Source organism: Bos taurus, chromosome 16 (genome assembly GCF_002263795.3).
Source record: "Bos taurus isolate L1 Dominette 01449 registration number 42190680 breed Hereford chromosome 16, ARS-UCD2.0, whole genome shotgun sequence".
Lineage (NCBI taxonomy): Eukaryota > Metazoa > Chordata > Mammalia > Artiodactyla > Bovidae > Bos > Bos taurus.
In genome coordinates this window covers 3,247,660-3,275,518 of record NC_037343.1, presented here as the reverse complement: position 1 = coordinate 3,275,518, position 27,859 = coordinate 3,247,660, and the positions used below count along the sequence as shown (strand labels likewise).

The 27,859-nt window shown below is 58.4% G+C and overlaps 1 protein-coding gene across 2 annotated transcripts; it reads right to left on the bottom strand.

Moving 5' to 3' along the window:
• Positions 1-360: 360 nt before the first annotated feature.
• CDK18 (cyclin dependent kinase 18) lies at positions 361-26,831 on the bottom strand. 2 transcript variants are annotated; one of them, XM_005216685.5, is made up of 16 exons: positions 26,683-26,831; positions 9,705-9,853; positions 9,401-9,540; positions 8,687-8,812; positions 7,516-7,572; positions 6,446-6,560; positions 6,191-6,285; positions 5,925-5,987; positions 5,191-5,314; positions 4,974-5,094; positions 4,161-4,258; positions 3,839-3,944; positions 3,685-3,727; positions 2,801-2,891; positions 2,427-2,504; positions 361-1,778 (listed from the first exon to the last, which is right to left on the bottom strand). In XM_005216685.5, exons 2-16 carry the CDS (start codon positions 9,826-9,828, stop codon positions 1,744-1,746), a joined length of 1,416 nt encoding a protein of 471 aa, XP_005216742.1. In that variant the 5' UTR covers positions 9,829-9,853; positions 26,683-26,831; the 3' UTR covers positions 361-1,743. The 2 variants fall into 2 exon arrangements, with proteins under 2 accessions (XP_005216742.1, NP_001076942.1); NM_001083473.1 differs by lacking the exon at positions 26,683-26,831 and having other exon boundaries at positions 9,705-9,849.
• Between the last annotated feature and the right edge of the window lie 1,028 nt (positions 26,832-27,859).

The following is a 27,859-nucleotide window of genomic DNA, read 5'->3' as shown; positions in this document are numbered from 1 at the left end:
TGGGGGAGCACAAAGGTCAGCTACATCAGACAGAACCCAGACCCTTCCCCAGGACCCCTGGCAGCAACTCGGGCCACGGCGGCAACAGAGCCAAGTCCCAGGCCTCTCCTGCACCCATCCCAGGGTACCCGGGACTGACTGCCAGCCCTGGAGGAGCAGCATCCAGAATACAGCAGGGAGAGTACAGGGCACCAGGCCCACGCCCAGAGTGGGCTCAGGGACACACACCAACCACTCTCCGCTTTATCTGCACAGACACAAGCCTGGCCTGCACTCAGGGGGCCTGGGGAGGCCCTTCCGTCCCCCACCTTTGGCATCAGTCTGTCAACATCAGCTTTTGTGCAGGAGACTGCTCACTCCTTTCTGTACCACATGAATTAAATATATTATCTGTCATTCACAGTACAGTGGTGGGGGGTGCGGGGGACTTATGGATAAGCCAAGACCCTCCACGGCCGCTCCTCAGGCGGAAGGGGGTGGGCAGGGGGCCTGGCCTCCCTTTGGCCTTGACATCTAAGACCCAGCCCAGTGTTGAGACTTTGGGAATACAAGAGGCATGCTCCATAGCTGGGGTGGAGGCACCTTCTCGGGGGCCACAGCCCCACACACTCCCAGTCCCCTGGGGCTCAGGGTAAGAGCCGACCCCATCCCGCCCCACCTTCCTGCACCTCAGACTGTGGGCCTGGCCTCCTCTGGGCATGGGGAGGCTCCAGACAGGCCGGAGCAAGGACAGAGCCACGGGCACTGGGGAGGAGCAGAAGAGGGAGGCTGTGCCAACACCATGGAGCTGGGGCCGGCCTGGCACCAGGCTCAGGGTGAGCCTGCACACCTGGGTGCTGCCCGTAGGATGCTGGTCCAGGGCGGGCCCACCAGCACTCGGGGATGATTAGCAGGAAGAGCTCTCGGGAGAGCCAGACTGGTAGAAGCGGGAGGCAGAGCTCCCAGGGCAGTGCGTGCTCTACTGCCTGCAGTTTTAGGCGATCCCGCTCAGACTGGGGGGGGAGGGCGGGCTCCACCGAGATGCAAGAGCGTGGCCAGGGGGCCAGGGCCCCACGGGACTGGCTGGGCCACCAGCAGCACACAGGGTCCCTGGCAAGGAGCAGGCCGTGGGGACAAGTCAGGGGCAATGGGAGAGGGGGTGCGGCTCTGTCGCTCTGGGGACAGCCGGCCCCTCAGGTGGGAGGGGATTCGGCACAAACGTTGGCACCCAGGGTTCCAGGGTCCCAGACAAGGTGCCATGTCACTTCCTGCTCTCGGAGGGGAAACAGGGGAAAGATGTGCGGGCTCCCAGGGGCCTGAAAGGGTCTCAACCAAACTGATGAGGCAGGCAGGCAGGCAGGTCCCCGGGAGGTCGGGGGGCACAGTGGTGCCCATGTCCAAGGCACAGTGCTCAGCTCAGCCTCTGGACTCTCCAGTCCCTGTGGGTTCCCTGCAGGTGCCCGAGGGCTTCAGGGTGGGAAAGTGCCTGAGGTCGCTCTCTGCCCACCACCTCTTCCAAGGGAAGCAGCTCATGCCTGGCCCCAGGGCAGGCAGTGGAGGGGTTGGTGTCTGGGACAAGGGCACTGGGGAGGCACATGGGAAGCAGGGAGAGGAAGCAGCCACGGCCAGCAGGGCTGCCCGAGGTCTCCCGGGCCGGCCACTAGCCCTCACGCATCTGTCCTCCGAGGCCGCGTGGGCTCCATCCCGCTGCAGCTGTGCACGGTGTGACCTCTCGCCCCTGGGCCACAGCAGGGCGGGCGCAACTCAGAAGATGCTCTGCCGCCGGTTCTTCCCTCGCCCTGGAAAATGGAAGGAAAGATGTGGGGCTGCAAGGAGGAGGCGGGGGCCAAGGTCGCCTGAGATGAGCAGGGGCGGACTGCTCTGCCAGAGCCAGCAAGAGCATGCGCTCAGGAGCTGGTCAGTCCTGAGCTCTAATCCCATCCCTTCTACTCACTCACTGTGTGAAATTGCAACTCAGCCTCCCAGAGCCTCAGTCTCCTTGCCTGAGAAATGGGGAGCACTAACTAATGGTATCGACTTCAAGGAAAATTTTAAGATTAAATAAGATGCTATGTTGAAAGCACTTAGCATGTCTGAGGCCATCAGCTAGTCTGGAAATAAGTACAATTCTCCCAGGATAGAGGCTACACCCGGAGCTCAGAATTTGCCGACAGAAGGCACCAGGAAACGGGTGCACCTTCATGGGGCTACTCTCAGATGCGGCGTTCTGTCTGGGGTGTGGGTTGAGGAGGAAGACACAGGGAGGAAGCCTGGGCAGCAGATAGGGAAACCGGCCCTGCCCTGCTCCCTGCAGGCCCCCGGAAGAGAGGCCTGGGTCGGGGAGGAGCCCCCATCTCCCGGCCCTATCTCTGTTCCTCGGGAAGGCAAGCGCTGCCCACCCTGGCCTCCTCTAGTCGGGGCGGGTGGTGGGGAGGACAGGCCCCTACCTGGCTGCTGGAAGGCCAGGCCCCGGTAGCCGGGGTCCTTCTGGAGCTGGATCTCCTTCAGGGAGAAGAGGGAGGCAGCTGCGGGCAGAGAGGGCACAGGCCGGGAGACAGCTCAGTGAACCGGCTCCGCTCCTGCCATCTGCGGCCTCTCGCCCACCATGCACGGGGAGCCGGGGGCACCCCTTCAGTCAGGGCTGGCAGCCCCAGGATGACCGGGCTTGCTCCCCTTGTTATGAAGGAAAACCCGGGGACAGGGAACCAAGCTGCTCAGCCAGACCCGGGCCCTGGGCTCTGGGATCTCGCCCTCCTCGCCCAGACCCGCTGCCCCGCTCCCGGGTCCAGGGAGGCCCCCCCAGCGTCCCCCTCGCACTCACTGTCTTCCAGCTGGTGCACGCGCTCCCCCAGAGACCGGAAGTAGGGGTGCCTCAGGGCCGCCTCTGCTGACACGCGGCTCTTGGATTCATACTGAAAGGCAGAGGGCGGCGGCTGCAGGAACCCCGCTGGCAATATGACCCCTACACTTAGTCCCCTGGCCCAGATGGGAGGGCCAGGCTGACCTGAGCAACCCCTGGGGTCACCTAGCTGCTGCTGCTGCTAAGTCGATTCAGTCGTGTCTGACTCAGTGCGACCCCATAGACGGCAGCCTACCAGGCTCCTCCATCCCTGGGATTCTCCAGGCAAGAGTACTGGAGTGGGCTGCCATTGCCTTCTCCACCTAGCTGCTATCCCAGCTCAAGACTGGCCCAGAGCTCAGGGTCCCAGGTCCCCAGCCACCAGGAGAAAACCAGACACGGGACATAAAGAGACTGATCTCCTCTGGGGATGGAAATACAGATGCGAAAGCATACACAATTATAACTTGAATACCAGTAATACTAACAAGTAATATTAAGAACCACCCTTACCGGGCGCTTAAGCAAGACAGGCACCGTTTTAAGTGTCTTCAGCAACCTCACTTTACCCTCACAACCATCTTACAAGGTGTGAGTGATTCACTCTACTGTGCAATTGAGCCAAGCCAGGCACAGCTAAGTTCTGTAACCTGCCCACGGGCTACGCAGCTAGTGTTTGAACTGGGGTTTCCGTTTGGAGCATGCCTGCTCTGAAGTCTGGGGAGGCCAGCGCTCCTCCCGTGCCGGGGGGCGGGGGGTCCCAGGGAGCCCCAAGTCGGGCCGGGGCTGGGACTGGGGGCCAGGGTGACGTCCTGAGGCTTCAGCTCCCTGCCTGCTGGGTCCCGGCCGGCAGGGAGCACACTCACCAGGAGGAGGCTGCTCAAGAGGTTGATGCCGTCAGGGTCCAACCTGCGGGAGGAAGGAGCTAGCGCAGGCCTGCGGGGGCGCGGCGAGCCCCCAGGCCGCTTCCCCGAGGGACCGTGAGGACCACAGCGGACAGGAGCGGGGAGGAGGGGCTACCTGGGAACGTGGCTGAGGAGCGGCTGGGGGAGGTACCGGGGGAAGTTGTAGGCTCGGAACTCGGTCAGGGCCATCACACCGGGCCACGTCTCTTCCGTGGGGGTCCCTGGGGAGATGAGAAGGGGTTGGGAGGGTGAGAGGCCAGGGCCGAGGGCGATGTTGGGGGCGGGGGGTGTGGTAAGGGAGGAGGTGGGGGCAGAGAGTGGCCGCGACCACCGGGACCCCAGCCCTGGAGGATCGCCCCGGTCCCAGGAAGTGTCCGTGCTGGACGGGGTGCTGGCGCCCCCTCGAGGTGAGATGGAGGGAGCGGCAGGAGACTGACCGAGGAGTCGGAAGATGAGGTGCAGCTCCTCCTTGACCGTGGAGCCTGGGAAGAGCGGCCTCCCTGTGGCCATCTCGTACTGGATGCAGCCCACACCCCTGCAGGGAGCGATGGGCAGGGCCGACGTCAGCCTGGGCCTCCTTGCCCCCGCACTCCTGGCGCTGCTCCACCACGCTCCGCGGCACAGGGGTGGGGTGCCCAAGGCTGCCGAGGCTTCTAGCACAGCACGGCCCCCCACTGCAGTCTCCGTCTGGGGAGCTTCTGGGCTCCAGGACGCTTTGAGCTCTCCCCCTTTTACTCTGTAGGGTTGGCGTCTACATAGCCAGCACCCCGTGGCAGCTCTTCAAGCTGCACTATCTCAAAGTTTGTCCATTGGGCAGAAAGAAGCCCACAGATCCACTCTCCAAGGAAACCCCTGCATACCGCAGAGGCCATTCATCGGAGACCTGTGTTTTGCCTGGAAACCTGGGCCAACTTTTCATTCTACACTGAATCCTGTGTGTGTTAATTTTAATACAAAAATAATGCATCCCTTCTAAATTTTTCAGCAGAACTGATGCTTGGGGAAGATTCATCATATGCACTGTGGGGGCTCTCCTGTACCCTCTGCGTGCTCCTGGGGGGTATTTCAGAAGCACAGCCCAGCACAGTCTGTTGAGAACCAGGGAAACCCCGATGTAGCTCTGACTTAGTTCTCTGACATCCAGTTCAGTAGGATGCCACGTAGCTTTTATTCAAAGGAGGTTAGACAGTCCTTTGAAGAAGCCCATGGGGCAACAGAGGCGAGTCGGGAGGTCCCACAGGCTCGCTTACCACATGTCAAGGGGGGTGGAGTACTCCGTGGACCCCAGCAGCACGTCGGGGGGCCTGTACCACAGGGTCACCACCTCATTGGAGTAGGTCTTCGTGGGCACTGACTTGGCCCGGGCCAGTCCTAGGAGCAAACCGTCACTGCACCTCCCCGCTCCACGGCGCCCGCATCCCGGAGAGACTGTGGGGTCCTCCCAGCCCCGCAGGCTCTGGCCCTCACCAAAATCGGCCAGCTTCAGCTCCCCTCTCTCGTTGATGAGCAGGTTCTGGGGCTTCAGGTCCCGGTGCAGGATCTTGCGGCGGTGGCAGTAGGCGAGGCCCCGGAGCAGCTGGAACATGAAAATCTGCAGAGAGAGAAGGGAAGGGGCAGCCTGAGGTGGGAGCACGCCCCGTGGCTGGGGAAGAAGGGAGCCTGCACCCCTGCCTTGGGGCTGGGACGGGGTGGGGGACACGACCAGGTGGAGGGGAGCTACTGGAGGCTACCTGGTTCTCCTGCCCACGTGGATGCCCCGTCCTGGGCCCCACCCAGAGGGGAGGGCACAGGGCACGCAGAGGAGGCAGCAGGGTGGGCAGGAGAGCGCTCCAGTGGGGAGCTGAGAGGGGCCACTGTGGGCCGGGGAACCTGCCCGGTGCGCATACACAGAAGGGGCCATTCACTCCTGTGAGCTTCCCCGGAAGCTCCTCTTCACCCTGGCAGGTAACTGGTGCTCTCTAGTGACAGACGTGCTGGAAGTGGGAGCGTTACACCAGCCCTGGGGGGGCGGCCCATGGACAGATGAGCTGGAAGTGGGGAGGGTTACACCAGCCCTGGGGGGTGGTCCATGGACAGATGTGCTGGAAGCGGGGAGGGTTACACCAGCCCTGGGGTGGGGGGCGGTCCATGGACAGATGTGCTGGAAGCAGGGAGGGTTACACCAGCCCTGGGGGGGCGGTCCGTGACAAGCAGGCTCTCACCTTGACGTTGTGCATGCTCATGAGGTTTCCACAGTGGTCCAGATACTGCTTCAGGTCACGGTCCTGGAACACGGGGCCTGGCTCAGCCCCAGCCTGACCCGAACCCTGGCCAGAAGCGCTCCCGGAGGTGGGGCCCAGCCCAGGAGTGGGACAGGCCCCGGCTCCGAGCCACCCCTAAGCCTGAGCCCTTGGCCATTCCTGCTGGGAGCCTCTGAGAACGAGGCCCGGGCCGCCCCCACCCCCGCCCCGGCCCCACGCCCACTCACCAGGTACTCAAACACCAGGGTGAGGGAGCGCTCCGTGTGCACGAGGTCATGCAGGGTCACGATGTTGGCGTGTTTCAGGTTCCGCAGGAGAGACACTACGGGCGACAGGCGTGCCTGAGCCCCACGTGCCCCTCACCCCTCTTCCTGGGATCAGCCTCGGGGGTCCCCACCCCAGCCGTGTCTCCTGGCCCCTAGCTGCCCCCAGGCTCAGGACCCCCCCGGAGCCCCAAGCCTGCAGGACCCTGGGGTGCGCACCCTCGCGGATGGCAGTGCAGGGCGCCCCCTCCTCGTGCTCCAGCCGGATCTCCTTCAGGGCCACGAGGTTCTCTGTCAGTTTGCTGCGCCCCTTGAAGACTGTGGCATAGGTTCCCTGGGAGCAAGAACCGCACTCAGGGCCAGCTCTCCTCTGTCCAGCGCCCTCCTCTCTGTGCCTCTGCCCGGGCTGTGACGTGGGCCAGACTGCCCTGCCAACTGGAGGAGGAAATGGCAACCCACTCCAGTATTCCTGCCTGGGAAATCCCACGGACAGAGGAGCCTGGTGGGCTACAGTCCAAGGGGTCTCAAAGAGGCGGACATGACTGAAGTGACTTGGCATGCACGCCCTGCCTACCCTCCCCACCCCGTACCCTTCACTGAAGTTCCCATTCCTCCAAAGCCTGCTTCTCTGTGAAGCTGTCCTTAACTCCTCCCCCGTCAGAAGGAATGTCTCTCCTGTAAGCTGCCAGCAGGCGAGGTGCCCCTCTACTATAGCATTAGCTTTGTTCTTCCTTATATTCTGTCGATGCTTACATGCAGGTCTCCTCTGGCTTCCTAGAAGGACAGGGCTACACCCTCCTCCTCTCTGTAAACCATTGCCCACCCCCAGCCTGGAACACAAAGGCCAGTGCAGTGATAACAGAAATAGCCAGTAAATACACAGCACAAAAGCTTATTCTAGGGACACAGTGCCCTATGAGGTAGAAGAGTTACCACCTCCACTAACAGAGGGGGAAATCAAGGCACAGGGGGAGATCACTCCAGAGCTCACCCCAGGCCACACAGCTAGCCAACAGTGGAGCTGGGACGTGATCCTAGGCATGAAATACTTGCAGAATAAAAAGACTGCATTCTGCCCCAGAGTCCATCAGCCACTCCATCCTCAGGGCCTCAGGGCCTCCTCCAGGACCTGGGCCCACCTTAATACCTGCCAAAGGCTGGGCAAGACTGCATGGCCAAGAGTGTGGATGGCAGGAGCTGTGGGCAGGGGCGTGTGAGTGCAGACCAGGGGAGGCTGGGGAGACCCCTTTCTCCTCCTCGCCATCCTGCCTGGCAACCTGGCCTCTTACCTCCCCCAGTTTGTCCAGTTTCACGTATGTTTCCAGTTTCCCAAAGCCGATATCTGACTGAAAGAGAGACAGAGCATCTGTGAGCCTGAAGGCCCCCGCATACGGTCGATCGCCCTGCCCCGGGCTCCAGGTGGGAAGGGAACGAGACCCTGTGGGTCGGGGGCGAGCAGGGGGAGGGCAGTGCCAGTCGTTCTCTCCCCCTCTTCTCTCTGTCCCTGGGAGTGAGTTTCTTTCTCCCAAGGCAGTGCAGGGGCCAGAGCCCGGGGTGCAGGCCTGGGATTGCCCCACGCCCTCATCACCTGTCTCCATCCTGCTCAGAAGCCTCTCAAGGACAGGAACTGTGCCTTTTTGACACCGCACCTTGAGTGTCCAGTTCAGAACCCACTTCCCTACAGCCTCCCACACTTGCTCTCGCTCAGCACTCCAGTTCAGTTCAGTTCAGTTGCTCAGTTGTGTCCGACTCTTTGAGACCCCATGAACCACAGCACTCCAGGCTTCCCTGTCCACCACCAACTCCCAGAGTCCACCCAAACCCGTGTCTGTTGAGTCGGTGATGCCATCCAACCATCTCATCCTTTGTCGTCCCCTTCTTCTCCTGCCCCCAATCTTTCCCAGCATCAGGGTCTTTTCAAATGAGTCAGTTTTTTGCATCAGGTGGCCAAAGTATTGGAGTTTCAGCTTCAACATCAGTCTTTCCAATAAACACCCAGGACTGACCTCCTTTAGGATGGATTGTTGGATCTCCTTGCACTACAACCCTTAAAAGTACGGATTCCCGGGCCCCACCACCCAGAGTCTGATTCTGTAGGCATATGGATGGGGGATCAGAATCTGTGTTTTATAAGATTCCCCAAGGAAATCTGACAGGCCAAAGCTCAGAAACACGTGCCAGCTGGCTTACTGATCTCATCTCAGTGAAGACTCTGGAACCCAGAGTGGGCTTCATCACTAGTGGGACCCAACTGCTGCTGCTGCTGCTAAGTCGCTTCTAGGGAATGGAGATTGACAAAGGAGGATCCGCTGTGGGAATCCTCCCTGGCCAGCAGGTGGCGCCAGAGGCCCAGAAACCTCCCTGGAAATCGCTGCAGGCCTCAACTGGGACAGGCTAAACCCGGGCCATGCACGGGAGTGGGTGGCCATTCTGGTGAACTCTGACCCTCTTAGGACTCACCAGAGAGGCGCGGCGGGACATTCGGGTGAGCGGTTTGGGTAGGTCTGGGCTCTCCAGCTGCAGCTTCTGTAGGAATTCCTGGGGCAAGCGGATGTCCATGGGCAGAGAGAGCCTCTTACTGATGTCCTACAGGGGCCAGGATGAGACAAGGTGTCCGAGTTTGCTCCCAGGTAGCCAGGGCTTGTGGGGCCTGCATCTCCCATCCTGGGTCTCGCTTTCCCTGTGAACAGTCCTAGCAGGATTGAATCATGGGTGGGGATTTCTTCAAAGTTGTGCTCAGAGGCAAACGTGAACATCCAGGTGGTGCCGGGTGACCTCAGGAGGTCCCTTGCCCTCTCTGGGCCTCAGAGTCACCATCTGTAGCATGAGATTCCTGTAGACACTGTGCTTCTGTAAGCCTGCTTTTCATACATTTGGGCACATGGATATGGGCCATAAGAACAGTAGTCAAATTGTCTAGCCCTTGCTGTGTACCAGGAATGTTCTGAGCACGTGGCATATATTAATTCATTTCATCTTCATCATGATCATTTTAACATAAGGAGACTGGTAGGCAGAGGCTGAGTAACCTGCTCGAAGTTACAGACCTAATCAATAGCAGAGCTGGGTTTTGAACCCCTGAAGTCTGGCTCCGAGGCAACCACCTTCCTGGGCACACACACTTGTGGATGTGTCTCTTATCACGTCCATAGCATAGAGCCTGGAGCCCCTCACCTCCATGGAGAAGCGGCGTTGGTTCTGCCGCCGGTACTGCACGCCTGGGGACAGCTGCCCGAGGTCCTTCCCACTGTCTGTGGGGGAGAAGGTGCTGGACTCTGGCTGGGGGTCTCCACCAAGAGGACCGAGCTGCAGGTCTGAAGGGAGAGGCATCAGCTACTCCCAGCCTCTGCCCCAGGATGGGGGCGGAGTGGGGAGTCCAGTCCACCCTGACCTCTGTCCTTCCCCACCGGGGCCAGTCGTGCTGGTGTGCAGGAAGGCAGGGGAGGGGAGGGGGGGGAAAGGGCCCCAGACCCCTCACCCTCGTTGCGCCTGTTGTGGAGCTGGTTGAACTGCTCTGTGAACTCCGCCAAGGACTCCTCAATGGTCTCAGTGCGGGGCACGGATAGGGAGAAGCGGCGCTTAAAGTTCTTCATCTTGCTCATGATTGGCAGGGAGCAGTGGCGGGTCCTGGGGCAGGAGAGGTGAGAACAGGTGAGAACGGGTGAGAACTGGTGAGAATGGATGATAACAGGTGAGAACGGATGAGAACAGGTGAAAAAAGATGAGAACGGGTGAGAATGGGTGAGAACGAGTGAGAATGGATGATAACAGGTGAGAACGGATGAGAACAGGTGAAAAAAGATGAGAACGGGTGAGAATGGGTGAGAACGGGTGAGAACGGGTGAGAATGGGTGAGAATGGGTGAGAACGGGTGAGAACAGATGAAAAAAGATGAGAACAGGTGGGAATGGATGAGAACAAATGAGAATGGATGAGAATGGATGAAAACAGGTGAGAACAGGTACGAACGGATGAGAATGGATGAGAACAGGTGAGAATGGGTGAGCACGGGTGAGAACAGGTGAGAATGGGTGAGAACAGATGAGAAAAGGTGAGAACGGGTGAGGACAGGTGCGAATGGATGAGAATGGGTGTGAACAGATGAGAATGGGTGAGAATGGTGTGAATGTATGAGAACAGGTGCGAACGGGTGCAAATGGATGAGAACATGTGAGAACGGGTGAGAACAGATGAGAACGGGTGAGAACGGATGAGAATGGATGAGCACAGGTGAGAATAGTTGAGAACGAGTGAGAATGGATGAGAACGGGTAAGAACGGATGAGAACGTGCAGCGAGTCTGGTCAACAACAAATGTGAATCCTGGGTCTTCCCATCAAGCTCTGTCAATCACCCTGTACTTGGGGGCCAGGGCGACATGTTCCTAACCGTCTTCCTTCCTGGGAATCTTATCCCCTCTGGATTCCCTGCCCCTGGGGAGATATTCACAATGTGTATCAAGAAGCAGAGAAAAGTATGGCTCATAATAGTGGCTTGATGTGCCAATGGGATCCTGAAAGCCTCCCCAGGGCCAGACGGTAGCCTTTTAGCTGCCAGAGACCTAGAGAGTTCTGGAAGGAGGCTGGGGGGCAGGGAGGACACCAGAACCAGGTGGCCCCTGGGCCAGCAGCTCTTTACCAACTTACATGGAGGAGGCCAAATATGCCAACAGCCAGTAAGCCTAACTGATGGATGTCCATAAGCTGAACATACCTTAGCCTACACCCTTGTAATGCAGTCTGGCCCAAACCATTTCATAATACTGACACCTAGAAGCCCCTCTCTGGTTTGCTGTGAGTCCCCCGGAGACAGGAAAAGAGAGGAAAGGCATGAGGGGAGGACGAGGGGAGGACCTGGCCCTGCTCCCATCTCTCCTGCTGAAATATGGGAGGTCCGGAGCAGCTGAATGTCTCAGGGCAAAGCCAGAAATTTGCCGGAAACAGATAGGGCCCCCTGGGGAGAGGATGCAGAGCACTGTCGGTCCTTCTCACACAGAAGCCAGCAGGCAGGGCCTCCACTGCAGCGCAGACAATGAAGCAGCAGGGTGGGCTGTCTGCTTGCCCCTGGGCCCCCTCCCCAGCCAGGAGGGGTTCCCTCCCGAGGCTGCGCAGCCGTCTTGGCCTCTGAGAAGGGGACATCCTGCTGGCCTCTCAGTGCTGGTGCCACTGCTTCTTCACGCCTACTCTTCCTTCTCTGTTCTGCCCTGAAAACTCAGAGTGGGGCTGTCACACCTCCCCTCCCCTCCCCTCTGTGGTTTCATAAGCTTCCAGCGTGTCCGCCCCCTCATTCTGCTCTGCCCACTTCTCCCTCAGCTACAGTGGGGCTGGGATCAAGAGGCCTCACAGGCACCCCCCCACCCCCCACGCCTGCCAAGAAGCCATCAGGGCCAGCCCTGTGATGGAAGGGACAACCCTGCACTCTGTCCCGGTTTCACCCATGCACCAAGCATGGCCCCTCCCCAGAGGATGCTCTCAGCACTGCCACTGGCCAGTAACCAGTTGCCAAGGCAACCAGGCCCCTCCTGAATCCTGGTTTAAGGGATGATGGGTCAGTAACATGTTTACTTTGTGTAATGATCATATCCTTCTGTCCTCAACCAGCCTGGAAAAGGTCCTTCCCCTGGGCCTGCAGGCTCCTGACTGCCTCCAAAGGAAGCTAAGTTGAGACCTTCCAGCTCTCCTAGCTCAGACCCTTTGCTTCCTCAGGCTGGCACCTCTCAGAGAATAGGCCTCAGGTCCACACTGCCCTCTGAGCCTATCTCTGCCAGTGGGCCCTGAAGTCTTGCCAGTTCAGCCCAATAAATGAAGAGCCAGGCACTGGGGCTAGTGGTGAGTGAAGCCTGGTCCCTCTTCTCAAGGACTTGGGGCTGTGAGGGCTCCTGAGGTGAGGTTCCTGAGCTGAGAACTCCTCTTGCAGCTTCCCTGCAAACGTCACCAGCCTGGAGCTTCCCTGCTTCTCCATCTCCAAGCTCATCCCCATCAGTCAACCTCAGCTGCTCCTCTGGGCTCTGTGTGATATCCCAAGCCTGCAGTCTGCAGGATTCATATGGACAGAAAGCTCCCAGAGGCTGCCAGCCACCTCATTCTTGTGTAGAGCTCACAGGGAAATGGGGGCAGGAACGGGGGCTTCCTGATGGAGGCAGTGTGTAAGTTCCAGTGACAGGAGGACCTCGACATGCCCTGCATGTTCGCTAACACCTCCCACACGACGGGAGAGTGGAGATCTCCCCGTTGCACAGACCACCTGTTTACAAGTTGGGTGAACATCAGCATCAGCAAGGAGTGTCAGAAAAAATTCCGATTCCTCGGTCTCACTCTCAGATTCTAGAACTGAAGCTCTGAGGATGGTGCCTGGGAAAATGTGTTTTTAAAAACCATTCCCAGTGATCTGAACATTAGAGCCATGGTTGGGAAGTAGCTGAGGTCCAGGTAAGGGATGGAATCTGCCCAGGTTTTCAGATGGCCCTAATGTGCTGTGATGGGGAACCCAGGGGGTGGGGGAGACACAGGAAGGTGGGGAGAATGCTGAGTGGAGCACAAGACCCCCCTGGGAGGGGAGGAAATGACTGCCCTTCTCAAACTGGTGCCCCAAGCTCAGTCATGGTCATCCTAGGGGGCGGGGGAACTGGGCACTTGGCTTCCTGAGGTCTGTGTTTCGCCAAGGTGGTGGGGGGCAGTCACGTCCTCTTCTAGAAACAGGGCTCCCCATAAAGCTGTCCTACAGTCTGGGATTTATGGGATGGCGGGTTGAGTTGGTGACTCAGGAATCCACCAGGAGCTGCCATAAATCTGACGCCCTCGCTCTTGCCTGGAGGGGAGGGGAAGGGAAACTCATCAAAAGCCTTGTGGGAGGGAGGTCCCCAATTTCTACAAGGCAAAGGAGAACCACTAAATTCCACCCACCCTCCTCGTGGCTAAGTTAAGAGCAAGGAGCCACTAGTGGAACCAGGAAGCATGGAAAGAGTGAAACTGGAGACGAGCAGGAATGCGGAGCCAAGCGATGCAGACGACACCGGGGGACCAGCTGCTCTCAGCCAGCCTGAGAAGAGAGAGAGGAAGTGGCTGCTGCTGCAGCAGCAGCAATGGGGGCGAGACGTCGGGATGGGCCTCCTGATGGCGGCCGGGGAGCAGGCAGCAGTAACCATGCAGAGAGTGGACACTGCTCTCCGATGGGGACAATTGGGGCATTGAACCCAGCAGGGTCTGAGTGCAACAGGGCAGACTGAGCAGTGAATGATCTGTTGTTTCCTAGCTCAGGACACAAGATGCCTCTGTCACTTCTTTCTTGGGAGTGTCAGCTCCTCAGATTTGAGGGTCAAGGGGGAAGGGAGACAGGAAAAAGGCCTGTTACCTTCGTGCAGTCAGCCCCTCACCCGCGTCGGGGGACAGAAGGGCTCAGTGTCACCCAGCCTGAAGCCAGCCCAGGGCTGGGCACAGTGTGGCCTTTGTCCCCAGGGCCAGGGAGCCATCTGGGGCTGTCCCCGGGCAACCGGTGCCAGGGGAAGAGGGAGACGCGCGTTCAGAGATGCTGGCCTGGCTGGGTGTGGGGTGGTGTTGAAGGAGCAGTCCCTCTTGGGAGCTGCAGGATTGGAAGGCAGACCCCAGCCCTTCCTGCTGCCTAGGTGAGTCCATGAAGTTCTCACCTACCTGCCATCACTTCCTCCTGGGCGCACACCAGCCAGCCAGAGAAGTGCGTCGCACAGGAGGAAGGGGGAGCCGGGCCAGGAGGACACTGACACTTCTCCAGAGGCTGCCGTGAGAAAGGGCAGGGCTCCTGGAGTGCTGGCCGGAGCGGGCACTCACAGAGCCACCATTCCAATCCTCGCTGGCTCCCAGAGGGGAACTGACTTGCTCAAAATCATGCAGGAACTTCCTGGCTGTTGCCAAGTGCACATGCTCCATGACTGCATTGCTCCTTTCTTCTCCTAGCTAGAAATGCCCCCTGCCCCTCCAGAGGCCCAGGTTGTAAGTGCTATTCTCTGCCTCCCAGGTCTCCTCCACCCTCCCCCCAAATTCAAAGCCAGACAACCCCAGATGGCAGTTCTGCGCTAACGCCAGCAGGCCGAGGACAGCGTGCAGCCATCGCTCGTAGGGATGCCATCGCTCGTAGTTCGGCTCGTCTTTCATTCCATGATTATTTACTGAATATCTACTGCATGCCAGGCGCTGTTGCTGACCCTGAGAATCTACTTGTGAACAAAATGGGCACTAATCCTGTCCTCACGGTGCTGACGCTCTAATGGGGGTGGGGAGAGGTAGCAGACAATATAGTTAAATATAATTAAATAAAATACACAGCATGTTAGATGGTGACATGTGCAAGGGAGAAAAAACAGGAAAGAGATGGGGCGTGAGAGGTGAGGTGTTGGAATTTTAAATAGGGTGATCAGGACGTCTTCCTTGAGAAGGTGGCATCTTTTGAGGAAAATTCTGAGAAGGTACCGGGGAGGGAGCTAGTCATACAGAATCTGGGGGAAGCAGTTAACAGGGAAATGGCAGGTGAAAAGGTCCTGAGGCAGAAGTGAGTTTGGGGTGGTCTGGAGAGCAGAGAGGGGCAGATCGTGCTGGGTCCCTGCGGGGTCTGGGAGGGCCTGAGGGCATGAGTGATCTGCTTGGGTTTAGGTTCTAACAGGCTCCCTCTGACCGCAGCACAGGGGCTGCAGGGAGCCTGGCCAGGAGGTGGCAGTGACAGGGGTGATGGCTGGGATCAGAGTGGTGCAGCGGAGGCGGGAGAAGCGCTGGCTCCCGGCCTATCACAGAGGGGCAGCCAGGGGGATTTGCTGACAGACTGCGACTGGGGGAGTCGGGAAAGAGTCATGCGGGGCTCTGAAGGGGTTGGCCTGAGCCAGGGAAGGACGGGCGGCCACCGTGGGGGTGAGGGCGCTGGGAGCGGAGGCCTGGTGGGTTTTGGGCACGAGCTTTATGTTCGCTGATGTCTGAGTGGGGGTGCTGAGTTGACACAAGGAAGGCACTCAGAAAATGTTAGCTCTCTTCTCTCTTTTCTTCCCTCGGCTTCCGGCACAGATGTAAAAATATCAGAAAAGAGGTCCATATAAAGCTCATGCTATAACACACACCCCTCACAGACATTCCTACCGTCCACAAGGCGCTTTGAGACCTTGGGATGGAAGAGGAACAGGAAGCAGGGGACGTGGTCAGCGGTGGGCAGGCCAGAGCCTCTAGACAGAGAGGGCAGGGCAGGCAGGAGGGGTCCCCGTGGCTGACACCGCCAGGCAGGGCCCTCAGCCCCCCGGTGGACAGCGTCCATTCCCGGGGAGGCCGCCAACCTGTAGGCCCTTCACCCCCTGTCCAGGAGGCGCAGAGGCTCCCCGCCCCCAGGACAACCTCTGCCAGGACCCAGAACTAACCCCCGCCCTCCGGCTGGGACACCTGGAAGACCCAGACGGGCAGATCCTGGAGACAGAGAAGGAGGCTGGCAGAACATGCCAGGAAGCTGGGCCATGGGCTCCCTCTCACAGGAATTTGGCTGCAGGCTATTGCAGAGGGCGAGGTCAGCTTTTCCTCCTAAATCTCAGGGAAGCCAGCTCTGAGATCCCTCAGGAAACCTTATGAGAAGCCTCTTTGCCTTCCTCCTGAATAAAGCCCTCACTGGGACTTCCCTGTGGTCCAGTGGTTAAGAATCCGCCTGTCAATGCAGGGGATGCGGGTTCAACCCCTGGCCTGCAAAGATCCCACACACTGCGGACCAGCTGAGCCTGAGGGCCACAACAGCTGAGCCTGCGCTCTGCAACAAGAAAAGCCCGTGCTCCACAGCTAGGGAAGGCTGGTGCCCAGCCACAAAGACCCAGCACAGCCAAAATAACAAAGAGATACAGTTTATTTTTAAAAAGCCCTGATTCGCAGCCTGCAACCCAGGGCCCTTCAGAGGCAGCACCACCTTCCTCTGGGGCTCAGTCCTCCCCACTCCCCACCATGGCCTGTGGTTCGGGTCCCAGGCCTCCAGAAGCCTCCCCAGGCGGGCACCCTCCCGACGGGCACCCTCGTGAAAGTGCGTCATCCATGGGGAGGCCGCGGGGAGGACTCTGCTCACGCCCCTCACCAGGCGCGCTTCGACCGCCAGGTTAGCTCTGTGGCACACAGCAATCTGGCTGTGTCATCAGCACTTGGAGCACCTACTGAGTTCCAGGCACGCGAGTGCTTTTCCAAGTCCCCCCTTTTGCTTTGTTTTGTTTTCTTTTCTTTTAGGTCTCAGTCTCTGCGAGCCCAGGGCTAGGGGATGAAGGAAGTAATTTCCAACTGCCCACTTTCCGAAGCCCCGAGGGTCTGTCCCTCGTTCCCAAAGGCTGACCACCAGCTATGGTCCTCATGACACTCTCTGCTGCTCGCTTCCTGGCCCTGCCTCGGCCACTCTGGGCCCATGGGCAGGTTTTAAAAATAAGCAGGGGCCACGGCTGACCAACTCTGCACACGTCACACGCTGGGACTTCAGAGACACCCCTTCCCCCAGCAGAACCGTGCCTGCAGGGACCTGGCAGATAGCATCTCTTCCTGCACCCTCTCACTGACCCTGCCCTGCACGGCTTGAGGCTTTGGTTTCCCTAGCTTGTAACAAACCTCAGGGGAAGCCAGTCACCCCAGGACGGCCTGGAGCCGGGAGGGAGCAGGGAAGCAGAGGCCCCGGAGCCCTCATCACCCCTCATCACTCACTTTGCTCTGAGAGCTCCAGCCTGGGGGAGAGGCCGTCAGCCTGGGCCTTTCTGAGGGGCCGGGATCCAGGGACAGAGAGGCCTGTGGTCACCCTGCCAGTGAACAGATGCTCTGGACGCAGGGACAGAGCTCAGAGAAGATTCCCACAGCTCCTGCCGGAATGCGTGGGGGCAGGTGGGGAAGGCCTTCCAGGAGCAAGCTGGACTAACCCACAGGAAGCCGGTCAGGAGGCGGCTGTCTGGAGCCCAGGGTTGCCTCTGTCCTAGACAAGTGCACCCCAATTCTTCCCCATGGCAGTGGGAGCAGGGTGGGCTGGGGCAGAGGGAACAGCTTCTGGCAAGCAGCCATTCCCCCAGGGAGGCCTGTGCGGGCCTCGGGCGGGCAGGAGCCACAGCATGGTGAGGGATGGCGTCCTACCTGATGCAAAAGTCCTATCATGAGGGTACGTGCCGTCCGGGCCTGCTTGCCAGAAGGCTCTGCAGTTTGGAGTCATGGGAGGAGCCCCAGCTCTCCCACCTACTAGCACTGTGACCTGGGAAGACCTCAGCTTCCTTATCTGCAAAATGGAGAGAATGTCCAACCTCCTATCCAGTTGCCCCCGGCTGTGAGACCTGACTTTCTCAGTGGCCTTCTGATGACGTCACTTCCCCATTTTAAATCCTTCAGTATTAACACCACCCTCAGGAAAAAGTCCAAACTCCAGCGGCCAGACTAGGCCTCTTGTGTTTTGACCCGTGTCTCCTCCTGGTCTCTGCTCTCAGCCCTCCCTGGAGGGTCCAGCTTTCAGGAACACAGCTGACATTCTCAGAGGAAAGGACCCTCCTGGCCACCCCTGGGAAGGTCTTCCTCACTTTTCCCTCAGTAAAACTGCTCCCTGACTCAGCTGCTGCTTCCCCTGGAAGGCTGCATGTGGCTGCCCCTCCTCCCGGGAGGTAAAACGAGATGCCTCCAGACTGACATGTCCTTCAGGGCAAGAGCATGGACTGGGGCAGCTTTGCTTCCACGGCCTCACGTGGAACCTAACCTACCAGGCGCTTAGCCAGTGTTCATGGAATGAATGGGCATACTGAATTAGACCATAGCTGGTGTGCTGTAATGGCTCATTTGAGCCTCTCCTCTACATTTAAACATTAGACCCATTGAAGACAAAGACCTTACCCCCCAGGACACTCTGTCGGTGTGCAGACCCTTCCTTCCACTCTCAGGCAGGCCAGGTCCTGTTGCTATGTTTATCTTCTCCTTGTCAGGCCAGCCCCAACTCTTAGCAGGTGGGACTTGAGCCCAAGTGGGTGGCCTGGCCCTGCCCTCTTCCTGGGGATACGAAAGCAAGCCCGGGGGTCCATCAGCCAGCCCAGGACTCCCTGGGACATTTCTCCTCTTCGGTTCTCCTAACTCTCCATAGGAACGGGAACCCAGGGACCGGAGCACCAGGGACGAGGGGAAAGCCAACCAAGTGTTCACATCTTCAAGGCTCAAGGCAGACGTGACCTCTTCCTCCCGCCTCCTGCCACACCCCTCCTATTCTCTCTAGCCTGAAATTCTGCTGGCCACGTGGGGCCCCTAACCTGGGCTCCCGCAGCATTCTAGATGTCCCCAAGCAGCGCACTTGGCTTGCTGTATTGTAACTGCTGGCTTGTCTGTCTCCCTAGTTTGCCTGTGGGCAGGTTAAGGGGAAGGACTGATCTGACTCATCATTACACCTCTAGCCCCTGACACAGGGCTTGGCACCGCGCAAACCCTCAAACGAGCAGTGAGGGAATCGACGAAAACCGAGCGTTCCTGGTTCGGGGAGTGTTTGGAGGTAAGTGGGCCGCCCAGAGGCTGCCAGTTGCCCACTGGACTCCAAGCCTCAGCTGTAAGCTAGGGTCTTTCCCCAGGGCAATAGGGGCATGGGGTCGGGGGTACGGGGGCAGAGACGGTGGCTTCTGGCCCAGCAGCCGCGCTCCCAGTGAGGTCTGTGCAGGCTTCAGGGTAGGCAGTTGCCATAGCTTGGTGAGGAAGAGACAAGGGATGGAGACGATCCTCAAGAGAGGTTCCAGATGAACGTGCGCTAAGTTGGGGTTCCCAGGTCTTGTGGGGAGGGGGCTCGGCAGGCCCCGGGGCCCTCCTCCTGGGCTCCCATCCCCCAGGGGCAGATTTCCAGGGCCTCATGGGTCACATATACTACCTGGGCTCAGACCTTGACCTTGACCCCTACAGATGACCCCTCCTCACCCCAGACCACCCCATCAGCCCTGCTGATACTCCGCCACTCTTTTTGGCTTCCTGGGGCTCAAGGAATGAAGCCACATATATCATCTTCTGGCATTTTCTTTTTTGGTCTTTTTTGGACACCCAGCCAAGGCTGGCCTGGAATCTCTGGAGAGGCTGTGGATTTCTAAGTGATAAGGTGGGGCGAGGTACCCTTCTGTCAGCTCTGGTCCTGGCCGTCCCAGACATCCCAGACCAGAGGCAGGAGCAAGGAGCCGGGGCAGACAAGACCTCTGTCTCGTACATCTGCTTCCAGACCAGGCCCACCCCAGCTCCCAGACAGAGGAGACCCTTTTCCACTCCTTTCAGCAGCGTGCATTAAAGAAAGACCCTCAAGGAAGGTCCCTCACCTACCATCAGTGTTTTTAAAATTCCAGAGTCTGGAACATTTTCTTAAGTCTTCCTTGCTAAATTTCAGTGGAAATAGCTCATCTGTTTCCACTCTGTTTGCCTAAGCACAGAGCCTGATGCCCACCATCCTCTATTCAACCAACAGGAGGAGAAATAAAGAGCACCCAGGTCACCTTCCCTTTAGTCTTCCCTCGTCCAGACTGAACAACCTGTCGGGGATCTTTGTTAACATCTCTGGTTTTTTCACCACGCCCAACTTTAGCAACAAACGGCAGGGGCTTTCAAGCACGCATCCCAGGGGAACAGCTGCCTCCCGAGTAGTGAGGGGGCCGGAGGGGAGGGTTTCCCACATCTCCAGACCACATTCCTATTTATACTGCACTCCCCGCACTCGCCACCACCAGTCTGGCCCAGAGATGCCACGCCCGCATTCTGAAGGACCCTGTCCAACATTCTCCACCCTTCAGGGCACGCTGGCCTCCGCACACTCAGCGTGGCCTCCCTCTCACCAGGCGGGGTCCAAGCAGCCGCTGCAGCCACGACCACTGCCCTGCTCCTCTTTGTCTCCAAAGCCCGCTCTGGGACAACTCCAAACATCCTATGCTTTGGACGTCCAGTCAGCGGCGCTGGTTTCTCCCAGTCCCGGTCTCATTCCACAAGCACCTGCCCAGCACCAGGCTCTAGGCTCGGTCCCAGGCTCTCATACATCTCCCTTCCCCCAGGCCCTGGTTCTCCGGCTTCCTCCTCCCTCCCCTGTCTGGGAGCTCACTTCCTCTACCTGGCCCTGAATGTCAGGCTGCTCAGAGTTCCCTCTTTGGTCCTCTGTTCTTCCGTCTCTACACTCATCCTGACGACCTCAAACTTTCCTGCAGTGGAAACCACCACCCACGTGCTGATGACTTCCAGATTCACAGCTCAGGCCCCACCACGACCCTGTGCCTCACACACAGGCCCGAATGCCTGCTGGGCACCTCGGTCTGGATGTTCCCCCAGGCTCTGGGATATTAGAATTACCCCACTGGGCCTAGGACAGTCCCTGAGACAGCAAGCAGTTTGAGATGTGTATTTAAATGAAAAGGGCATTTGTGTACAACTTGTAAAAGCTGTGTGCTAGGCATATATGTGTCATACATGTTCACCCTATAAATACATGTAGACAAACACTGTCTATAATCCAGCAGGACACACACACACACATACACACATAATACATATATATATATATATTCCAGAAGGCTCTAAATTAAAATGCTAACAGTAGTTATCTAACTGGGTAACAGAATTACGAGTGATTTTAATACCTCCTTTTTGCTTATTTGCAGCTTCTAATATTTCCATAATGAACTTTCATTGCTTATGTTAAAAGAACAACGCTTCTTTCTAAATGAAAAGAAAGTATTTTTAGATAGAGATTCCAGAACTGTTTAGTGCAAACCTTGGGAGAACTATGATTATCTAAGCAGGGTGGGCAAGCATTCCTGTAAAGGCCAGACTGCCAGTATTTTAGGCTTTGTGGCCATACGGTCTCTGCTGCCGTCACACAACTCTATCCCCCTAAAAGTACCCACAGACAGGATGGAAACGAATGCATGGCTGTGTTCCAGTAAACCTTCACTCGTGGACACTAAATTTCATGTATTATGTAATTTTCAAGTGTCACAAAATATTACTTTCATCTTTTGAATTTTTCCCAACCACTTAAACCTATAAATATCATTCTTAGCTCACAGGTCAGACTAATATAGGCTGGATTTGGCCAAGAGCCATGGTTCTTCAAGCCTTGCCCTTTGGCATCAGTGCCTGTATGATGTTTGAATCCCACACCCACTGCCTTGGGAAGTACTTTCCCTCCTCCCGTCTGACAAGGAGGAGGCCTTCCAGGCCTTCCTCATCCACCAGAGCTATGGCAAGGGCCAGCTACCCCGGCCTCAGCTGGGGGAAGGCCCTGCACTTCAGAGTTTGGGGGATCAAGACCCTCCTGGGGTCTCCAAGGACAGCTCCCCTTGCCAGCAGGCTTGGCAAAAGCTGGAATCGCAAACCAGCCATCCTGGACAGGGTTCTAGGAATCCCCAGGTCTGTGCCCTCATCTACCAGGTGAAGAAGGGAAGACTCAGAAAGGGGAGCAGCCTGCCCAAGGCCACTTGGACGACGGGGTAGAGCCAAACTAGAACCGAGGGCTTGTGACTCTGAGCTCAGTGCCCGTTCTGGGGTTGGAAGGGACAGCAAGGGTCTGGCCAGAGATGGCATTCCTTGCACCAGGCACCATTATCAGGGACATCAGCTGTCCATGGAGAGCCGCCTTGCCCAGGGAAGCAGCCAGGCAGGTCTGGCGTCAGCCCAGAGCGTGGCACCCGGCCCAGCCGTGGCAAGGGGTGCTGCCAGCTGAGCTCCGTGCCAGGAACAGGGAGGGGCTTAGGGCCCCCTTTCCTGGCCTCAGCCCATGGCCTACTGGTAGAGGGGGTCTAGGGACCCAGCACTGCTGATGTCACAAGCGTGATGCCCTCCAGCACAGGACCTACTCCCTACCTGCTTCCAGGTGCTGGATCCTGCCAGGATGTGGGGAAGGACAGCTATGCCCCCCCCCCTCCCCGGGCCTGCTCTCTCAGCAAGAATCTCCTTTGCTGGGTGGCCAGGGCCAGAAGGGAGAAGCAGCCCTGTTTCCTGAGGGGACCCCCAAAGAAAGAAAAGGGGAGGTTCCTTTATGGAAGCGAGGGGGGAGGACAGAAATCATTCTGGAGCTTTGCCAGAGCTTCTCACAATAATGATAACATGGAGAGGGCGCTTGGGGTAAGGGAGCGTGGAAGTGTTTTAAGAATAGTTTCCTCCCCAGCTGGGGGCCTGAGCCCTGGTTTCTACAGGGATCAAGGAGAGGGCAGGGTTCTGAGAACCGCCAAATGCGGTCCGCTGACTCCGTCTGCCACCAGCCCTTGGTCACGACACCAGGTAAGGCAAAAGGCAAGGAGTACCGTTGACATTATCTCATCGGAATTCTCATGAGGCAATACTGTTCCTCTCTCCATTTTCTAAAGAAGGAAACTAAAACTTGGCTGAGCAAGGTCTTTCACCGAAGGCAACCACTTCCTGAGCAACAGGGGCAGGATCTGAACTGACCCCGAAGTTCAAACACTGCCCCCACCCATGGCGGGCAAGAGACACACCCTCCACACACAAAAATGAATGAACATGCCAGCACGCCGTCATTAGCAGGCCACTCAGGACTTCCCTGGCGGTCCAGTGGCTAAGACTCCAAGCTCCCAAAGCAAGGAGCCCAGGTTTGATCCCTGGTTAGGGGACCAGGTCCCACGTGCCACAACTAAGAGTTTGCATGCCACAACTAAAGACCGTGCACGCTACAGGAAGATCGAGGATCCTGCGTGCTGCAACTAAAACCCAGGGCAGCCAAACAAATAAATATTTTAAAAAATTATCGGGTCATCTTGTCTATACCGACCCCTCTATTTCCAGGAAAGACTTTATTTAACGTCAGAAGGGTGGGGTGGGAGCACAGGGTGAAACCACTACCCAGAGTTCCCAGGCTCACCACTGCCCTTCAGAGGTCCAGGTCAGCGTCTCCAAGAGCAGGGTGTCCTGTCTTACCAGGGCCGCTTATGCTGTCAGGGAGCCTGAAGACCCTCTTGAGTTCAAAGGCGCTTCTCACCCTGCCTCCTTACCGCTCCTCCTCTGTAGACGGGACCCTGAAGATGGCACGAGCTGGGGGGCTCTCCTTCCAACGGGAGGTCTGGCCGAGATGCGCCCACAGCGCCCCCTCTTCCTAGTCTGCTGCTGCGCCACGGGCCAGCTCCTGCCAGGCCAGCCCCGGGCTCTGTTGTGATCCTGGATCCCAGGCTGTCTGAGCGGCCATGAGCCCAGCCTTAGAGCTGGCTTCTGTGTGCATGCAACGGCACATGGGCTTTGGGGCCCACGACAAGACACTGGTCTGCTCCCACCCCCAGAGATGGGAAAGTGCCTACTCAGCAGCTGATGCCAGGAGGGCGAAGGGTCCAGGGTGGACAGAAGAGAAATGTGACTCACGCCCAAAGGGGCGAAGCTAATTGGGTGAGTCTGGATCCGGGCCAGCCACTCCCTCCCAGACAACAGAGCAGAACTGGGCCCGCAGTTGAGCACTGGGGGAGGGTCTTCTTACCCCAGGGAAGGGAGGCCTGGCGGAGGGCCCTCAGAGCAGGAGGCTGTTAGCTTTCCAGCCCCCACGGCCCACCCCACTCCTCTTGGAAGCTGAGATAGAGGGGAGGGTAGAGTCCCAAGGCACAGCAGGTCCCCTCCTGGCAGGTTCTCATCTAAGAGTTCTCATCCACCTAGCCCCCACTCTCTTACACAGGGACCTCCTCCTCAATCTGGAGGAATGGAAAAGATACTGCTAAGGGCCCAGCTTGATGAGATTAGGAAAGCCTGCCTCCATCTCTACCCAAAGCCAGGCACAGTGCGATAACTAGGAATTCGTTCCCAAACAACAAATAAAACCACTGGTTATTTAGCATTTGCCAGGTGCCAGGCAGTGTACATCACTTCATTTAATTCAGGTAACAACCCTCCCTGTTATGACCTCCATTTCACTGATGAGGAAACAGGCTGGGAGAAGCTCAGGAGTTTGCTGGGAGAGAGGAGTCACACAGTGAGAGCATGCTGGGCTGGCCCTCTCCTTTAGATCTCAAACTCAGAGTAGGAAAAAACAAATCAGAGAAGGGATAGGTGGAGATACTGAACAAAAGTCCAAAGCAGGGTGATCCCAGAAAGTAGAGGCCAGACTGCGGTAGGAGCTGGGAGGGGCCAAGCCAGGCATGGGGCCTGTCTACCTGGGCACAGGAAGGTCAAATCACCAGAGGACAGTCTGGGTCTGTAGGGAAAACAAATGCAGACATAAAGGCAGCTCCCTCTCCTCGAGGCCCACGGTGAGGGGGCACTTCCAAGGCAGGCAGCTTGATCCCACGAGGTCTTAGACCAAGAACTTAGTTGCTCCTCAGATCAGGTGCCTCTCTCCCACAATCCATGGAGAAGCCATGCTCTGCCTGGCACAGGACAAGTGAGAGAGTCCTTACTGAGAGCACCAGCCCCCATCCTTCCTTCTCCAAGGACCAATACAGAACCAGACAGCTCCGGAGTAGGCTGGGGTCTCCCTTGATGGGGGCATGAACTAAGAGTCAGGGGGCTTGAGGTCAGAGGAAGTGGGATCCCACCTATGTGGATCTGGGGAGAGTTGGTGTCGCAGAGTCTCTGTTTCCTCACCTAAAGTGGGATGATAGTAACAGCTGTGGTGGTGCTACTGGTAAAGAATCTGCCTGCTAATACAGGAGATGTTAAGAGATGCGGGTTCAATCCCTGGATCAGGAAGATTCCCTGGAGGAGGGCATGGCTTCCCACTCCAGTATTCTTGCCTGAAGAATCCCATGGACAAAGGAGCCTGGCAGGCTACAGTGCATAGGGTCACAAAAGTGGCACATGGCTAAAGTGACTTAGCACGCACTCATGCATAAATAATACCTACCTCATAAAGTTATGTGACATACTGCTTGGCTCCCCGTAGATAATTGATAAACGGTAGCCACTGAGGCATTAAGAAATCAAATGTAACTTACTGAAAACTACTCTGGCTCTAGAAACCCCAGTAGGTTTGGGAAGAATGAAGGCTCTTGGCTGGGGGTGGGCAGCCAGAGGGAAGAGTCCCAGGAACCAAGGGGGTGGGGAGTTTGCAGGGCTGGGGGGAGGTGAGGCTCACAGGCTCATCAGTTGCACAGGAGCTGCCTGAAGCAGGGTAACCTGAGACAGAAGCTCTCCCGTGGCAAGGTGACCCTCTCTCCAGAACACCTTGGGATGCAGACCCAAACCTAGGAGCCAGTATTGCCTGGGGCCATCTTTGCCTTCCCCCAACCCTAAGCAAGGGGTCCCAGACACCCCCCGCCCCCGGCCCCCGCCCAGGTCAGAGGAAAGGTAGGGGATATCTCTGAGGATGCACCTGTCAGCCAGACATTCCTGCATCCTCCTCCTAAGGATTCTGCTCCCCCAGGCCAGTGTCCAGGAACGTGCTGTGTGCCTGAGCCCGGTGGAAAATGCCCCACGAGCACGCTGAATCTCACAGGGCGCCGACACTGGCGGGCCAGTCCAGTGGTGTCAGTGAGTCACAGGGCTCAGGACGCAGTTGGGGAATTGCTGAGGGCTGGGCTGGGGGTGGGGATGAGGTTCTGGGGAGCTGTCTCCCACTCATGCTGTAGGGAAGGAGTTCAGAGAGGATCAAAGGCCCCTGGTGCCCAGCAGGGTGTTGATCCCAAGCACCGGAGATGGAGATCAGTCACTGTCTCAACCGCAGGACTCCCACCACAAGGCCTGAAGACAGCTCCAGAAACCCTGGCCCCCAACAGGCAGAGAAGAGAGGCCTCCAGCCAAAGCTGACTTCAGATTTCTGATTCCTGATCATCTCCTCCCCTTCCCAAGAATCCTCAGGCCACATCTCCCAACTGGCCACCCACCCTTCCCATGACTAAATTAACCTTTTGCCTGTTGCGCCTGGGTGGGCAAGGGGCATTGCCCCTTTGGTTGGCCTGGGAGAGAGGAGCCCCCCGCAACCCCCGCACCCCCACACACCCCCTAGCGCTGGAAGCTGCAGGGCTTCACGTGTCCTGTCCTTCCACCTTCGCCCTAGGGCCATGGCCTCCCACCCGCGCCAGCCCGTCTCTCTGGAAAGTTCACCGGAGCCCCGAAAGCCCTTCAAGGCGGGGTCTGGTCCCACACTGGCGGGTTCTCCCATTACTGGAGGCTCCTGACCCTTGCCCTTCCCAGGAGGAAGGGAGCAGAGAACGCGCCCGATTCCCGACCGGGTGAAAAACTTTGCTTCCTAGGAGCTCGGGGGAGGCCAAAGTGAGTTCCGCCGGAGACGCCCGGGAGGGGCGGCGGACCTGAGAAGGCAAAACAGCCCTCCGTCCTAAGCGCCTGGACGCGGGGAGCCGGCCTGCGCAGGGAGGGCATCGCCCGCCCCCCAGCACGCCGGCCCAGCCGCCCGGCGATCGCCGACCTCCCCGCGTCTCCCTGGAGTCGCCCTGCAGCCCCGGCCCCTGGCAGAAGCAGACCTGCGCCTTTAAGAGCCGCTGGGTTTACCTTTGCTCCGTTTACCCGGCGCAGCGCTGCCCCCTCCTCCCGGGCCCCCCGCCCGCCAGCCGCCGCGAGTCGCCCGCGGACTCACCGCGCGTGTCCTGGGGGCCGCGGTGCGCCGGCTCCCGCCCGCGACAGCCGAGGGGCCGGGCCCTGCGCCCTGCTGGGGTCCCTGCCCGCCCTCGGAGCTGCGGCCGCTGGTCGGGAAAGGTGAGCGGCTCCCGGGAGAGGCTGCAACCTGAGCGGGAGGAGGAGGGGAGGAGGGGAAAGGGGAGGTGGGGAGGAGGGCGGGGAGGAGGGGAGAGCCCAGCCCCCGCCAGAGTTTTTCACACGCACGGCCCGACTCCGCCCCCGGCCCGCCCGCCCGCCCTGCCCACAGCCGCTGCCAATCCCTGGGGCTCGCTCTGCCCTGGTGCCCACCCCTCTCTCCCATCTGGAAGCCAGGGTCCAAGCGCCTCTTCCGGTTTCGTCCCTCCGCCTGGCCTCCGTCAGCCCTCTGGGGCTGCCCTGAGCGCCTTGACCCGGGGATGAGGTCTCCAGACTTGGAGCACCCAGGACTGGGGCCAGGGCACCGGAGAAGTGGGGGGATTTGCTGAGTGTCCACCTCTCAGTGAAGCTCTCCCAGCCTTCTGGGTCTGACGCTGGATCCCAGCACCTGGCACCCCAGGAGTTAATGTGCACAGACGGGTCCCGTTGGTCATTTTTGCCTTTAGAGTTCTTGACAGCAGCAGTCCTGGCAGGGCTGTCCCTCTGTCCAATGGGATTTATCACTTACCTTCAGGTAAGTCAGGGCTTCCCTGGTGGCTCAGGCAATAGTCTGCCTGCGATGCAGGAAACCCAGGTTCAATCTCTGAGTCAGGAAGATCCCCTGGAGAAGGGAATGGCTATCCGCTCCAGTATTGTTGCCTGAGAAATCCCATAGACAGAGGAGAGGTGGGCTACAGTCTATAGGGTCGCAAAGAGTTGGACTCTACTGAGCGACTAACACACTGGCACACAGGTAAGTAAAGATAATCATCGCTCCCACTTCCTACCCCGAGGAGTAATTCAGTATCTCCTTTTGGAATAAAACCCTGCGAGCCAACTGAAAATTAATTACCCAAGAAGGCTTACGGAATACCTCATGCTAGGCCAACTTTCATTTTAGAGAAGGGGAAACTGACACCCAGAAAGGATATTGGATTGGCACAGTCTCACAAGGAGTTAGTGGCAAACCACGATGAGGACCTAGGCCAAAGGCCACCACCATCCCTGCCCATCAGATTTCA